Raw genomic sequence first — 15,421 nt, 5'->3', positions numbered from 1 at the left:
AATGAATAAAAAAAATGTTCTTTCAAGAGGGAGTTACTGGACAGGTGCAGCAATGCTGGTTGAATTTCCCCTACTATCCAGGAATGCCAAGGCCAATATGAACATCCATTCTGAGAACAGTGTGGACTGGAATCAAATCTTGAATTATCTGGTCTGTATAGCTCAGCTGGATACCACTGTCCATCAAATAAACCATTTTGGAGATGGGCAATTCATATATGCATCTTACAGCCCTCTCAAATTACATTTGAATATTTGTTTTTCCAGTTAAGGAAATACTCAAATATACAAATAGCCTTAAATGTATAGCTCACAGATGCTTGGGTAGTATTTAAAAATTTGAAATAAAGATTTAATCTTGTACTGCAGCTTTTTGTGATATAGCTATATCCCCAGTGAAGAATATTTTATTAACATGAGAGGCAAGGTTTTATATTTTTATATTACCTGGGAGCAAAACTATAAGAGGAAGGGAATACAACATATAATGTCCATCATTTATTTACAACAGTAGCCAATTGATAGTCACAAGATACTTGCAAGGTTGGAGCTAGTTTTCAATTTCATGTATAGCTCTTGCCATTGCATTTGAGTGAGAACGTACATGTTTCAAACTGGAATTACCAAAATGGTTTTGGAACAAAAGAAATAGTAATCTTGAAATAATTGCCAACGCTTAAAATAAGAATGAGTCATCCAAAGTAAAGGCTACTACTCAAAAGTACTTCAAATCACAAATACAGCCAATTAGCTTGCTATTGTCTCCCTTGTAAACTGTCTTGTAAGTGAATCACAGGTCTGGAATTTGCATTGAAAATAATGGTGAGGCTAATGAAGTTCATCATTATTGTGCAGTAAATCAGACAGGAACTTTCAGAGTACACACCTATACAATTAAATGCGGAAATCTGGAAGCTGCTGTCCAAGTTACCCCACTGATTGCACTATGACAGTATCTCATCCATAGGGCAGAATTTTAAAGCCCTGTTGTGGCGGGGTGGGGCTGTAAAATGCAGCGAGCCATTCAAAAGTCCACTGACTTCGGCGGGGCCACAAAATCCTGCCAGCGTAAATTTCCGCCCATAGACTCAGCATTAAAATTCATGTAACGGCGTGAAATTAGGGTACTTACCAATAAACGCAGTAAACTATTGTCGCTGGTACGTTCAGGTGTATATAAATTTTTCTCAGCCAAATAAGTCAAAATTACTGTCACATGACCTCTCTGGCACTGAAAATATAATTTTACCAGTGTGGAATCCCATTCCTTCAGAATTTAATTAGCATTAGGAATTTTTTTTAACCTTTATGCTGTCTCTCACTTTTATCGGTCTTTTAATGCCACCTTTTATTTCCTCTCTTTATTTCACTTTCTGTAGATGATTTAAATCTAATTCCTAATTACTGGTTTAAACTGTGTCTATCTGTGAGGGTTATACAGTCTGATTGGCTCAAGAGTCACGTTGTTTCTTGCTCCAGTCACAGACGCCACAGAGCCCCTGTAGAGGATGTAACACTGGATCAGATGCCCAATGACACTGAGTTTCCACTCAAAGGCATGCAGAAAACTTTGTGGCGGAGCTGTCCACATAGGAACAGCGCTCACCGTTCATTTCGCCACTGACCACAAAATCCAGGCAATAGGATTTCTCTCCTAAACCAGTTGAAATTCTCTATAACATTGCTTTTATAAACCAAGTTGCATTATTTATTTTTTTCTCCTATTACACCCAAATCAACACAAATTCAAATTGTTTTTTGAAGACGAGGTGGAAAAGAACATACTTTAGCCCTTCTACAATTAAATTGATTTTTCACGGTTTGGAGGGCAAAAGTAAATGAATTATGTATAATGGCTATCATGTTTCCCAATAATCGATTACAAATTGTTTTAATAAACTTGCAATGATCACACTGTAGCTATTGGTCTTTTATTAAGGAAGTCATCAGGCGCCAATAACTGTTAATCGTAATAGCTTTTGTGAGCAGGAAATTAAAAACTGAAAATAAAAACTAGTATAGACTTTACTTACAATGATAGATGCCCTCCAGTAACTTATTATAATCTTCAAACTCAGATGGATTGTTACAAAATGCTCAATTTTCCTTTTCAAGTTTTATGTTGTCTGAATACTTTTGCTTGTAATCTTTCCCAGGCAAATTAAACAAGCAAGTGTAACTGATATACTTACATTGGGATAGCGAGAATTTCTGGGCCAACCATCAATTACAACAATTATTCTCTGGCTCTCAAGTGCAGAGGACTGTCGCGTTTCTATTCGAATTCTTGGAATCTTGCGGTCTGCTGGTGTGAACAAGTGTCTTGTTGACTTGAAATGCAGATAAAAATACAGGTACCGGTAGTACAAATACAAATTCCCATTTAAGAATCATTTATAACACTTTTTTCTTTAAATATTGTAATCTCTTTCCAATTATAAGCTCACCTCTTTAATTTGTGACTTTGAAATCATGCCACAGTAGGACCTCCAGTTCCTTTTAATTATCCCAACTACTCTACCAGTTGGCTTTGAAAATGTTTTGGCTGCAATGTTCTTCAGCTTAAAGAGAAAATAAAAAAAATATGAAAAGAGCATGTTATCAACTTTTATAAATGCATTCTTGATCTGAACAACTTCATAAAAGTTCAATCAAATTTCTCAATTTTAAGTCTTTTTATGCATAACCATTTTTCATGCAGATGAATTTGTCCTTCAATTTAAGTATACAAAAGCATGTCATTTGCATTATATAAAGAGCCATTACATAAAATGTACAGAAGCCATGTAGCAAGGGGACAGATTGTGAGTATTTAACTCTGATTTAGCTGAATAGAAGTTAATATCATTTGTGCAACAAATCAGATGCCAATTGGTTTGTAGGTAATGGCAACAGAGAGCCAAATAGACCCTGCAGTCAAATTTTCTCACCTTTTATCTCCCTGACATGTAGGTTTGTAGCTACAAAATCATTCCTTTGACATATTAAAGGTGCAGAGTGTCACTACTTTGCATCTCCCATCTTCCCTCCAACCTGTCCCAAATCAGTAGCGGCCAGCAAGATAATTGTTGCAGTTGCTACCAAGATCAAGTCTATTTCTTTTACGTTTAAATACTGAAATGGAGAGTTTGGTGAAAATAATTTACTTTTATTACTATGATATCCACATTCCTGCCTGCATAAGTGGTTTTAATTTTGAATATTCATGAAAACATTGTAATAAATGCACACAGTATTAGATCTCTTACAAAGCCTTCTTTTTCATCCTCTTCATCAGCCTCAACCTGACCTTCATCTTGAAGTACAACAGCCGATGGTGCCACCCACTTCTCTTTGGGAAGCAATTCCACTGCCACCACATCTTCGTGTATAGCTCGATTGAGATTCCTCAGCCCTTGTACAAGGATCTGTAAAATCACAAAAATAAATTCAAACTTCATTTGTATTAACCAAGCTTCTGAAAATTACTTTTTGTGATTCCAATTAATTTATGGAGGACAAAAAAAAATCCAGGACATAAATTTAGAAAGGAAACGTGTAAAGCATTATACATCTATTTGATTATGTAGCATTACTGTAACCTCTTCAGTCCAGAATGCTTGGGACCAAGTCATTTCTGGATTTCAGAATTTGCTGGATTAAAGCAAATTCTGCTCCCAAAGTACTGTATTAAAATGATGCGGACTGCCGAGTGGGGAGTCTGAGAGTTCTTTGGGTATGTTCAAAAAATTTCGAGGCAACTGGTGTTCCCAAACGATGGTTTCCCAAATTGGAGAATTTACAGTTCATTAACATTTTATTTTCTTCATCGAAGCAGAAGAAAGCCTCGAGGGAGTACTTAAAGTACAAGGTACATCTTCACATCTACATGTTATTGCTGAAAGAAAAGAGACATGCTCCTGAACCTTTTTGTCTTGTACTCATTAGGACAGATGCAAGAATGCCAAATTTCAAAGGGAGCAACAATTTATACTGCATGAGAAAAGGGTGCTGATTGGTTGGCAAGTCGAGTGTAATTGGTCAATGTGTTGCAATGGAGATTGAACCAAGGGAAACTATTATCCCCCACACTTTTGTTTAATTCAAAAAAGCCATCAAACCAAAAAGACATTCTGTCTGAGTAATGTGGTATATGAATTCAGTGCCAGTGTGATGCCAGGATACTAACAACCAATTTAGGATTATCAATTAGGCTTGCAATGTGGCTCACTTAAGCTTGATAGAAACTACATATATTCATACGTAGGAATCTGGCCTCTGCATCAAAAGGAACATGTTCAGGCATTGCACCTTTTTTGAATTAAACACAGGTGAGGGGAACAATAGTTCTCCAATGCATTCTCCATACAACATCTCGACCAATCAGAGTTGACTTGCCAACCAATCAGCAACCTTTTCTCATGTAATATAAATTGTTGTGCCTTTGAAATCTGACATTCTTGCATCTGTCCTGAGGAGTGCAAGACAAAAAGCTTTGACAGCATGTCTCTTTTTTCAGCAATACTCAAGTTCTGTACTACCAAGCAACTAAATATTATTCACAAAACTAGTACAGATGCCTATTGTGGGGTCTAAAGGATGGAGCATTTTATAACATTGGCCCACTAAGATCTGCTATCAACTATTTCTCCAACCCCAACAGAGTTCATACTCTCCTCTCCTCAACAAAAATCATGGACAACCACAAGTTCAAAACGAACAACTGACTCCAATAACATTCAAGGCATTTGTGGTGATTATGTGGCAATAAGCAAAGGGGCAGAATTCCTCCAGCATAAAATATATCTTACATTTTAAAAAAATGGCAAGTTTGGAATGACTGCCATCTCTGAGTTAACGTGTGGAATGTACAACTGATTTCTAGCCATAGGATTTTGTTTTAAAATTAGTTCAATTAGGATGCTATATGCCAAATTCACAAAGCAAGCTATGGTAGAATTCAGAATCTAATTACTTAGAACCCCTGAGGGAAAAAGCTTCTTCTTTTTCCACTTGAAATCATTCACCTCCACAGAACATCTTTATTGCCCTGATTTGAACTTCATCTGTCTTGAAGTCAAGATTGACAATTTATACTGCTCTTACTGAGATGCACTAACACTGTGCAACTCAAATGATGCAAGACCCTTACAGCCAGAGGCAACAGATATCCACTGCTTAGTATGGGCTTGATTCCAAAGTTCCAAGTTTGAAATCTTGGGAATCATCAAATCCCAACCCTCCTCCGTCCCCAGTAACCAGACTGTGACTCCACTTATCTAAAAACGTGGCAACACCATTCAGGGAATCAAAGAAAGAAACAGAATTACCTCTTTGCTTTTTCCTTCCTCTCCATGGATCCAGACTGTGGCTTCCAGATAGTTGTCCCTGTTGGCTCGAAAGGTCCCTTGGAAGTAACGATTAGATTTTATACCTTGATGTATTCTGGACAGAGGCAGATGTTCTGTGAAGATCAGCCTAGCACTCTCTATTTCATTCTACAGTGGAACAAAATTTTACTTGTGGTGATATTATTTCATATTTAAGTAAAACAACTTTGAATTCATATATCTGAATAGGACTATTGCATGTTAGATTATATTTCCACTGCAATTGAGAAAATCTGAGTCCACATCTTTTATTATAATAATATATTATATATATTATAATTTATTTACAATGTACCTATGATTAACTTAAGGCAACTTCTTCTAACAGCATAGTTGTCCTTGGTCAATAACTTGAAATGTTCTACCGCAACACCACTGTGGGAGTATAATAACCGCAAAGGCTGCAGCAGGTTGAGGAAAAGACCCATCAACACCTTCTCAAGGCAAGTAAGGGTGGGCAAAAGCTTGCCAGCTTGCCCATGTCCAAGAACAATTTTTTTAAAACAAAAAATTGATGTTATGATGATATCATAAAGTTCCTACTTTATTAGCAAGAGCAATTTTCATTTGAAAATTATTTGTGAGGACCCCAAACCAAAAACTAAACTCATAGATAACTACGTTGGATGGTTAATCATTGTGTTGCTTTAGCTTTTTTTTTTAACATTCTTTTCTATATTATTAGGATTATCTACACAAGGTAACAGCTACTGTGCTGATTAAATTCAGATTCTATCCTTACATTTCAATCAGCCAATGGTGCATCAATGCAAAATAAGGGATATATTATGGCATTGCACTTAGGATGGCACATCAATTAAGATTTATGTTGTGAGAGATCTTGGCAAGGTCTTAGCAAACAAATTCATAAAAGCCCTCAATCCAATCACAGTCATTTGTAGTGATTGTAAAATTGAGACCATGACTACAATTTTCCTTTGTAAAATACCACAAGACTAGACAAAATGAAACTTAAAAGCCTCTCTGCACCTCCATCACCTGCCCCAAAGAGCAATCTCTGAGAATGATACTTACAGATGCATCTGAAATACAAGCTAGCCGATCAACTAGTTCAGGATTTCCAACTAAACTCTTGATATATTCATCACCTAAAAGCAAGGGGTGGAGGGGAAGAAATGGTCACTGCTGAACAGTGCAAAATCATAAATCACTCCAATGGAGGAATAGTACACAAATATAACACGAATGAAAATAACTAAACATATCAGCCAAAAACTATGTTGTAAAGTTGTGGCCTGATAAAGTATTCACGTTTCAAGCACATATGCTTTATATTAACAAACATTTATTCCAGTAATTTTTAAAAATGACTTATTCTATTGCTAATTTTCAGATTTTTAGTATGTAACTGAAATTTTGCAATATATTTATTATTGGCTTCAGGATGCTCTAAAATGGGATCTGAACTAGTCAGCGTTGCTCAAAACCAAACACCCAAAGGTTGTTAGTTATTTAAAGTTGGGACATTTATCCTCGCTAATTCAATTTCAGCTGTTAATGCTTGTTCAATTATTCTTTGTTGCTTAGATTTCACATCTTATGTTAAAATTAACTGTCTTGTGTGATTTCTGTTATTTTAGAACCACACTATTTTCATGATATGAAGCAGCTCACATAATTATTTTGGAAAATTTAATTTTAGAATGAAAATCATGCAAAAGATGCTAACAGATGTGCCATGTCCCACTGCATTGCTAATGGGAAGTCGAAGGATCAGCAGGCTCCACCTTGTGGTGGTGTCAAGACTCTGTTCAGATTTATTAACAATCGTATGAAAGTTTTCTTCTCTTCTTAGGTGGTCCCTCAGGATCGAGGATGACCTGCTTCCATTCCAGTTCAATGGGTTCAGAGATGACCGATAAGTCACTGCAAAATATGCCGCATGTGGGGCAGATGTAGCTTGGATGTTGAGTAGATGAGTTGTTGGGAGCTTTATGTGCTCTCTCTAATGCCTCAACTTCTCCTTTACTTGGTCTCAACTAAGCATTCCGATGTGTTCAGTGCCTTCCCGAATGACTCTTCTCCATTTTGGTCGGTCACAAGCCAGGGACTACCATGAGTCAAAGGGGATGTATGACTTCTTCAGGGAAGCTCTGAGGACATCCCTAAAGAATTTCCTTTGTCCTCCTTGGAGTCTCCTGCTACAACTGAGTTCTGAGTAGAGATGTTGCTTCGGGAGTCTGGTGTCAGGCATACAAATGACATTTCCTACCCAGCAGAGCTGGCTTTGGGTCCTTAGCACTTCGATGCTGGGCATGTTGATTTTGGAGAGGATGCTGCTGTTTCACTGCCTTTCTTGTCACCAGATCTGGAGGATCTTGCGAAGGCACTGCAGGTCTTGCTTCTCCAGTGCTTTTAAGTGCCTACCATGGATTGATACAATCATATCAAATTGCCATCTAGTGGCATGACAGAGAATTGTGATTATTCAGTGCCAACATTTTGCACTGGAAATTCAAGAGAACCTGTTCAGTTTTTAATGGGGTGCGCACTCCACACAAGCATTTCTACACAAAATTTCACTACGCATTCTTCAAGAGTGCTTATAGCAAATATAACTGGTGACAAACCTGCTTACTTCATAGGCACTTCTAGACACTTAGCAACGATAAAAAAACAAACTTTCACAAGCATCAATATTGCTTACTACAAGTGATTAATTATTCATCCTAATCCTCCACGTCCTGATAGTAATGATTCATGCCGTGTCAGAATTCCACGAGCACCAAGAGCCCAAGGATGATTCTTCACATGTTGGCATGTATGCAACACTGTCACTGCATTATTTGATCATGAGAGTCAATGTCTCTGATAGAATAAAAGCAAAATACTGCGGATGTTGGAAATCTGAAACAAAAACAGAAAATGCTGGAAAAACTCAGCAGGTCTAACAGCATCTGTGGAGAGAAAAACAGAGTTAATGTTTCAAGTCCGTATGACTCTTCTTCAGAGCTTCCCCGTTCCCTGATAGAATAAATGACTTAAATTTGTAGCTCCTAATACCACACCAAATATCCAAACTGTTCTAGTACAGCTAAAACACTGGCATCTACCTGACAATGTGAAAAACTACCTAGGTATGTCCTGTTCACGAATTGCAGGACAAATCCACCTGGCCAATTATCACCCCATCAATCTACTCTTGATCATCAGAAAAATGACGGAAGGTGTCATCGACAGTGCTATAAAGTGGCATTTACTCAGCAATAACCTGCTGAAAGACACTCTGTGTTACATAGAGGGTCACTCAGCTCATTACAGCATTAGTCCAAATATGGACAAAAGGGCTGAACTCAAGAGGGCAGGTGAAAGTGACTGCTCTTGACATCAAACCAGCATTTGCTCAAGTATGGCATCAAGGAGCCCTCGCAAAACTGAAGTCAATGGGAATCAGGGGGAAAAACTCTTCAATGGCTGGAGTCATACCTATCACAAAGGAAGATTGTTGTGGTTGCTGGAGGTCAACACCTCAGTCCCAGGTCATCACTGCAGGAGTTCGTCAGGATAGTGTCCTGGGCCCAACCATCTTCAGCTGTTTCATCAATGACCTTCCCTTCATTATAAGGTCAGAAGTGAGGATGTTTGCAGAAGATTGCACAATGTTCAGCACCATTCACAACTCCTCAGATGTTGAAGCAGTTCATGTTCATTTTGTTATGGCTGGGTGAGGAGTGAGCTGGCTCCCCTTCTATTCAGCCCCCTCCGTTGGTCGCAACAGAAGTTTTAAAATTTATTTTCCCCATAAATGCCTTTTCTAATCCAAATGTATCTATCTGTTACTAAGGAGCCAATCAAACTAGGTTTTCTTCAGTCCAAGAAAGATTAAATTAATTAGTTACTAGACCAGAGAAAAAATAATAAAGATGCGATGACACACACACACACAAACAAACACAGTGAGAAAGTTAGAGTCCAATAAAAGTTAAAAGAATATATGATTAAGTCCTTTGCTTGTCTTTGAGGCATAGATTGTTGCACATTACGGTCGTTTGAAATTAGCTGATTTCCTGTAGAATTCTGGAATTGACTTTGTTCAGGTCTGCACTTCATTGAAGACGCTGTTTTCACGAGATTGAGAGCGAGACTTTGAGACTTTTGACACATTTCAAGATATAAATCAACAGAAGGTGGGGATTATTTCTTCCTCCACTGGGCTTTTGAATGACAGATGTCAGGTAAGTATCTGTCAGGAGATCAGTTCCCATTGTCTTGATAGAACTACAGCTGGTCAAAGTCCAGCACTTAGCATTTTTAATGTTTCCTTTCAAGAGTGTTCCTGTTTTAAGTGGACCTTAACAGCCCCCAGGTGTGGAATTCCATATAACCAATCTGCAGTGCAACTCATATAGAAACTTTCCCAAAAGGTGGTCAACCTTACAGTATCCATCATCAGGTGACTTGTGGCAGCCATTCTTCACCAGTGTCCTTTCTTGTATTTTTTTTTAAAAAGGTCTTTTTTAAACAGTCTGTGGCTAGCTGCTGAAGTTGTACATAGCTCTCACTCAATCACAGTTTTCTGTCTTTGTGACAATATGCAGCAATACCTGGATAATATTCAGGCTTGAGCTGACAGGTGGCAAGTAACATTTGTGTCAAACAAGTCCTAGGCAATGACCATCTTCAACAAGAGAGAATCTAACCATCTCTCCTTGACATTCGATGGCATTGCCATCTCTGAATTCCCCCACCATAAACTTTCTGGGGGTTACTGTTGACCTGAAACTGAACTGGGCCAGCCATACTGTGGCTACAAGAACTGGTCAGAGGCTGGGAATTATATAGCAGGTAACTCACCTCCTGACTCCTCAAAGCACAACTCAGGAGTGTGATGGAATACTCTCCACTTGTCTGGAAAGAATATAGCTCCAAAAACACTCAAGAAGCTCGACACCATCAAGGACAAAGCAGTCTGCTTGATCAGCACCCCTATCCACCAAACTAAACATTCACTCCCTCCACCACCAATGCACAGTGACAGCAGTGTGTACCATCTACAAAATGCACTGCAGCAACTCACCAATCTTTTTCGGCAGCACCTTCAAATCCATGACCTCTACCACCTAGAAGAACAAGGACAGCAGATGCATTGAACCCCATCACCTGCGAGTTCCTCTCCAACCCACACACCATTCTGGCTTGGAACTACATTGTGTTCCTTCACTGTTGCTGGGTCAAAATCCTGGAACTCTCTTCTTAACAGTACTGCGGGTGTATCTACACCATATGACAACAGGAGTTCAAAAAGGCGCCTCACCATCATGTTCTCAAGGGCAATTACGGATGGGTAATAAATGCTGGTCTAGCCAGTGATGCTCACATCCCGTGAAAGAATAAAATTTTTTTTAAAAGTAAATGTTCTTATTGAACCATTATAGGAGCCTCAAGAGGACGTAATTGGTAAGCCAACCCTCTTAACTTGATTGTATGCTTGTCAATTACTGATATCTGGAGTATGTCTAGATATTTGCTGTTCTCAGCCCATTTTATATAATTAGAACAGCTCACTGCTGTTCTTGCCTCTTCCTTGAGTATAAATCACGCTTTTCAAGCAGCATATTATGAAGAATCCCACTAATATTCCAATAGATCTTGCCCACAAATTTTCCTAAAGAAATACTGTCTCTAATTCTACAAACCCAATACTTACATGTAAATGCCACGAGGCCATCTTCCACAGCACGCTCTTTGTTTTTTCTGTCATTTGTTATTAAGATAACCTGAAGTTGCAAAGTGTTGCTTTTTTTTAAATGTTCATTGTACCACTTCACCGCGACCCGTATTGCTCGGTCATTTCTGTCGTTTGCACTTTCACCTTGTTCTTGCTCTATATAGGTATCTCTGAGGAGGGCAATACACGTTACAAGTTACAAACTTGTTTTAAAGAGGTTTCTTTCTGAATTCTCATTTACTGATAGATAAATCTACAATGAGATCACAATCTCTTCTAGGCTCCACAGCAGGTTTTTGAGAAACTGAACATAGAATTTTTCACTGAACATAGTACAAAGAGGATAACATAGCTGGAAATCACAAAGTGGATCATCAACAAGTTCAGATATTGTCAAATGGTTTATAACTGCCACTTCAACAGTGGGATGAGGAAATGGTCTCATCACTCCCAAGTACCTTTTTAACACTTAATGTTGTGATTCTATAGAATTTATGAGTCACTGGGATTGTTTTATTCAGTCTGCTGACAGTGGGCATCGCTTTATACAGCCTGGTCAAGAGTACTGAATCCTGTTGATGCATGATGGTGTCAACACTAAAGAAATATGCTTGTAATATGTTGCATAGGTTTGTTACTATTAGTTAGAGAAGTGCAGGTATACCAGAGGGCTTCAAGGCAGAAATCCAGTTTTATTTAAAAATCTATCTTTTGGAAACATTTTAGGATCATGACAGCTGTTACACTCTGTACAGCTATACACATCTTTTGTAAAAAAATTAAAATGTTGCTTTGATGCCCTAATTATACCACTAGATGGAGGGGGAGGGGAAACTAAAAAAAGGGTGAGGGGGGAGATGGGGAAGTCAGGATCAGGCATTTTATTGTATATGCAGTAGATTCGCATTTCCTTATAACCACATGCCATCCATTCATTAGTTTCAGCACACGCAGAAACCCACAATGACTTTCATTCTCCCAGTTAAGAGCAATTGTAACAGTTAGGTTGTTGCCCTTACTGAGATTGGCTAAATTAGGACCAAAAGGGATAGAGGATGGGGCAGCAACTCAGCACTTGCTAGAATTACCACAGATGAAAGAGTGCTTTATCTAATTTTATTCAGTAAAGGCAGAAAATATTACCTCTAATACAGCAGTCTGCTATTTCTTGGTGTCTAAATCAGAAAAATTTCTCACTAAAGAACAAAATTCAGATTTCAACAGCATCAGATTGTTAATTCAATATAATAATTTCCTCATCCAGAATCATACTTCGCTCTGTCAAATTATAGGGTAAACTACCATATGAAGCAGTTAGGCAAGAGTTGGAAGCAACATCACACAACCTCACATTTTCTGAGCAAGATTAAATTCTAAGTACTAAATCTTAAATATTTATAATTCATCTTCTCTTACTTGTGATGTTCGTTTGTAAAAGTGTAAAAATGTTTTTCAGGGTTGTTAATCACATCCTTAATTCTTTTGTATACAGGAGCACTTCGATGTCTGACCTCCTGCAGCACTGTCTGCAGGATCACCACATTCTGGATCACTGGATCCTCAAGGATATCAATCTAATAATAAAATAATAATAAAAAACAGAAAATGAGAGTTTTGCGCCCAAAGAATTACAATAACCACAAAACAATTTCAAATCGCTATGTTTGCGTTCAATATAATGTAGACTCCATGCAGCAATATTTCACAGCTTACAGGGATCACATGCATAGTGTCTTAGGCCCAAACATCTTCAGCTGCTTCATCAATGACCTTCCTTCCATCATAAGGTCAGAAGTTCACTGATGATTACGCAATGTTCAGCACCATTCACGACTCCTCAGATACTGAAGCTGCCCATGTCCAAATGCAGCAAGACATGGACAATATCAAGGCATGGGCAAACGACATCCGCGCCGCACAAGTGCCAGGCAATGACCATCTCTAACAAGAGAGAATCTAGCCATCGTCCCTTGACATTCAATGGCATTACCATCACTGAATCCCCCACTATCAACATCCTGGGGATTACCATTGACCAGAAACTGAACTGAACTAGCTACATAAATAATGTGGCTTCGAGAGCAGGTCAGGGGCTCAAAATTGTGCGATGAGTAATTCACCTCCTGACTCGCCAAAGCCTGTCCATTATCAACAAGGCACAAGTCAGGAGTGTGATGGAATACTCTCCACTTGCCTGGATGAGTACAGCTCCAACAACACTCAAGAAACATGACACCATCCAGGGCAAAGCAGCCTGCTTGATTGGCCCCAAACCACAAACATTCACTCCCTCCACCACCGACGCACAGTGGCAGCAGTGTGTACCATCTACAAGATGCACCTCAGGAACTGACCAAGCCTCCTTAGACAGCACCTTCCAAACCCACGACCGCTACCATCTAGAAGGACAAGGGCAGCAGATGTATGGAACACCATCACCTGCAAGTTCCCCGCCAAGCCACTCACCCACCTGACTTGGAAATATATCGCCATTCCTTCACTGTTGCTGGGTCAAAATCCTGGAAATCCCTCCCTAACAACACAGCGGGTGTACCAACAACACATGCAGTTTAGGCCTATACACGCTAGAGTTTAGAAGGATGAGAGGAGATCTAATTGAGGTATATAAGATGCTAAACGGGTTAGACAAAGTAGACGTGGAGCGGATGTTTCCCTTTGTGGGGCGTTCTAGAACGAGAAGCCATAGTTTTACGCTAAGAGGTGGTAGATTTATATCAGAGATGAGGAGGAATTATTTTTCTCAAAGGGTCGTGAATCTGTGGAATTCACTACCTCAGAGTGCAGTGGAGGCCGGGACGCTGAATAAATTTAAGGAGGAGATAGACAGATTTTTAATTAGTAATGGGTTTAAAGGTTATGACGAGAGGGAGGGAAATTGGAGTTGAGCTGAAATGAGATCAGCTATGATCGTATTGAATGGCGGAAAAGGCTCAAGGGGCTGAATTGCCTACTCCTGGTTCTTATGTTTCAAGTCTAATATGATTCTTTGTCGGGACAATTCCGAAGAAGAGTCTCATTCTACTCAAAACATTAACTTTGTTTCTCTATCCATAGGTGTTGCCAGACCTCCCGAGTTTTTTTTCCCAGCATTTTCTGTATTTATTACAGATCTCCAGCAACCGCAGTATTTTGCTTTTATTTTAGGTTCTATGTTTTTCAGGAAGTTGGCTTCAAAAACAAGGTGCCTGTTCAGCTGTAAAAGGTGGAAAAAGGTGATATATAAATGCAAATCTCCCCAATTTTGACAGGGAGGTGTGGTGGATGCAAGTTCTTTTTTCCCCCACCTCCTCCCCTCAGTTTTTTAGGGAACAGGCTTCAAAGTAGAAAGAAACTAGAAAGTGCCTGTGAAAGGTGGCGAAAGATGATATATAAATGCAAATCTTTCCCAATTTTGTTGGGGGGGGGGGTGTTGGATGAACATCCGTGTTCGCACCCCCTGGTTGTTTAGGAACCAAACATCAAAAAAAATCTATAGAGTGCCTATTTGCATTTATATATCACCTTTCACAGCCAAACTATAAAGTAGCTGTGAAAGGTGATATATAAATGCAAATCTTCACCAAACTGGGGGGGAATGGTGGATGAATGTCCTTGTGCCTTCCTTCACGCCCCCACCCCACCCCACCCCACCCCACCCCCATCCCCCCCGGAGCTTCAAGGACCAGGCTTCAAAATAAAAAGGTAGTAGAAAATGCCTGTTCGGCTGTGAAAGTTGATATATAAATGCAAACCTTTCCTAATTTTGTGGGGGGGTGGGAATGAAAGTTCCAGCCTTTACCTGGTGAAGCACCACGTTGGTGTCGGGCAGCACATAGTGAGGCTCTGGGCAGAGCTGGCTGGAGGTGTGGGGCTGGTCGGTGAGGCCGCCGTGTCCCTGACTCTGGCCCGATGGGGATCCGGATCCCGGCCCCCGGCCGCCGCACTCCTCACACGGACCCCAGCCGCACAAAATGTCGTCCCGCAGGTAATGCTCCCTCACCACCTTCAGCACCCCGCCCGAGCGCGTCTTCTTGACGAAACTTTTAGATTTCAACATCCTTCCTCGGTGTAGGGTAGGGGGTGGGGGTGGGGGTGGGGTGGGGGGGGGGGGGTATTGGTTAAAAAAAAAATTAAATTTTAAAAATCAAACCGCCGCCAACCGCTCCTCCTGGCGCCGTCTCAAACTGTTGGCCGACTGAAACCCTAACTCCAGCCTCCCCCTCCCCTCAGTGTGAAACACCCTGAAAAACACCAGGTCAATTCAGAAGAAAATAAATCCCAATTTTTCCTCCCACCACCCCCAAACATGGTAAATTACAAGGGGTGGGGTGGGGGAAGGAACAGCCAGTTCAAATTTGTCAAA

General features: G+C 39.7%; 1 protein-coding gene across 1 annotated transcript in view; it reads right to left on the bottom strand.

The window, feature by feature from the left end:
• The window catches only part of dis3 (DIS3 exosome endoribonuclease and 3'-5' exoribonuclease), a 30,612-nt gene extending 15,490 nt beyond the window's left edge, over positions 1-15,122 (bottom strand). The window contains exons 1-8 of the mRNA XM_078545992.1: positions 14,858-15,122; positions 12,475-12,632; positions 11,038-11,228; positions 6,405-6,478; positions 5,310-5,477; positions 3,249-3,407; positions 2,448-2,561; positions 2,193-2,330 (exon numbers count right to left, since the gene is read on the bottom strand). Coding sequence (XP_078402118.1) covers positions 2,193-2,330; positions 2,448-2,561; positions 3,249-3,407; positions 5,310-5,477; positions 6,405-6,478; positions 11,038-11,228; positions 12,475-12,632; positions 14,858-15,115 — 1,260 coding nt within the window. The 5' untranslated portion in view covers positions 15,116-15,122. The remainder of the gene's footprint in view (positions 1-2,192; positions 2,331-2,447; positions 2,562-3,248; positions 3,408-5,309; positions 5,478-6,404; positions 6,479-11,037; positions 11,229-12,474; positions 12,633-14,857) is intronic.
• Positions 15,123-15,421: the final 299 nt, after the last annotated feature.

Source organism: Cetorhinus maximus, chromosome 7, assembly GCF_964194155.1.
Source record: "Cetorhinus maximus chromosome 7, sCetMax3.hap1.1, whole genome shotgun sequence".
Taxonomy (NCBI): domain Eukaryota; kingdom Metazoa; phylum Chordata; class Chondrichthyes; order Lamniformes; family Cetorhinidae; genus Cetorhinus; species Cetorhinus maximus.
This window is presented reverse-complemented; position numbering and strand designations above follow the sequence as displayed.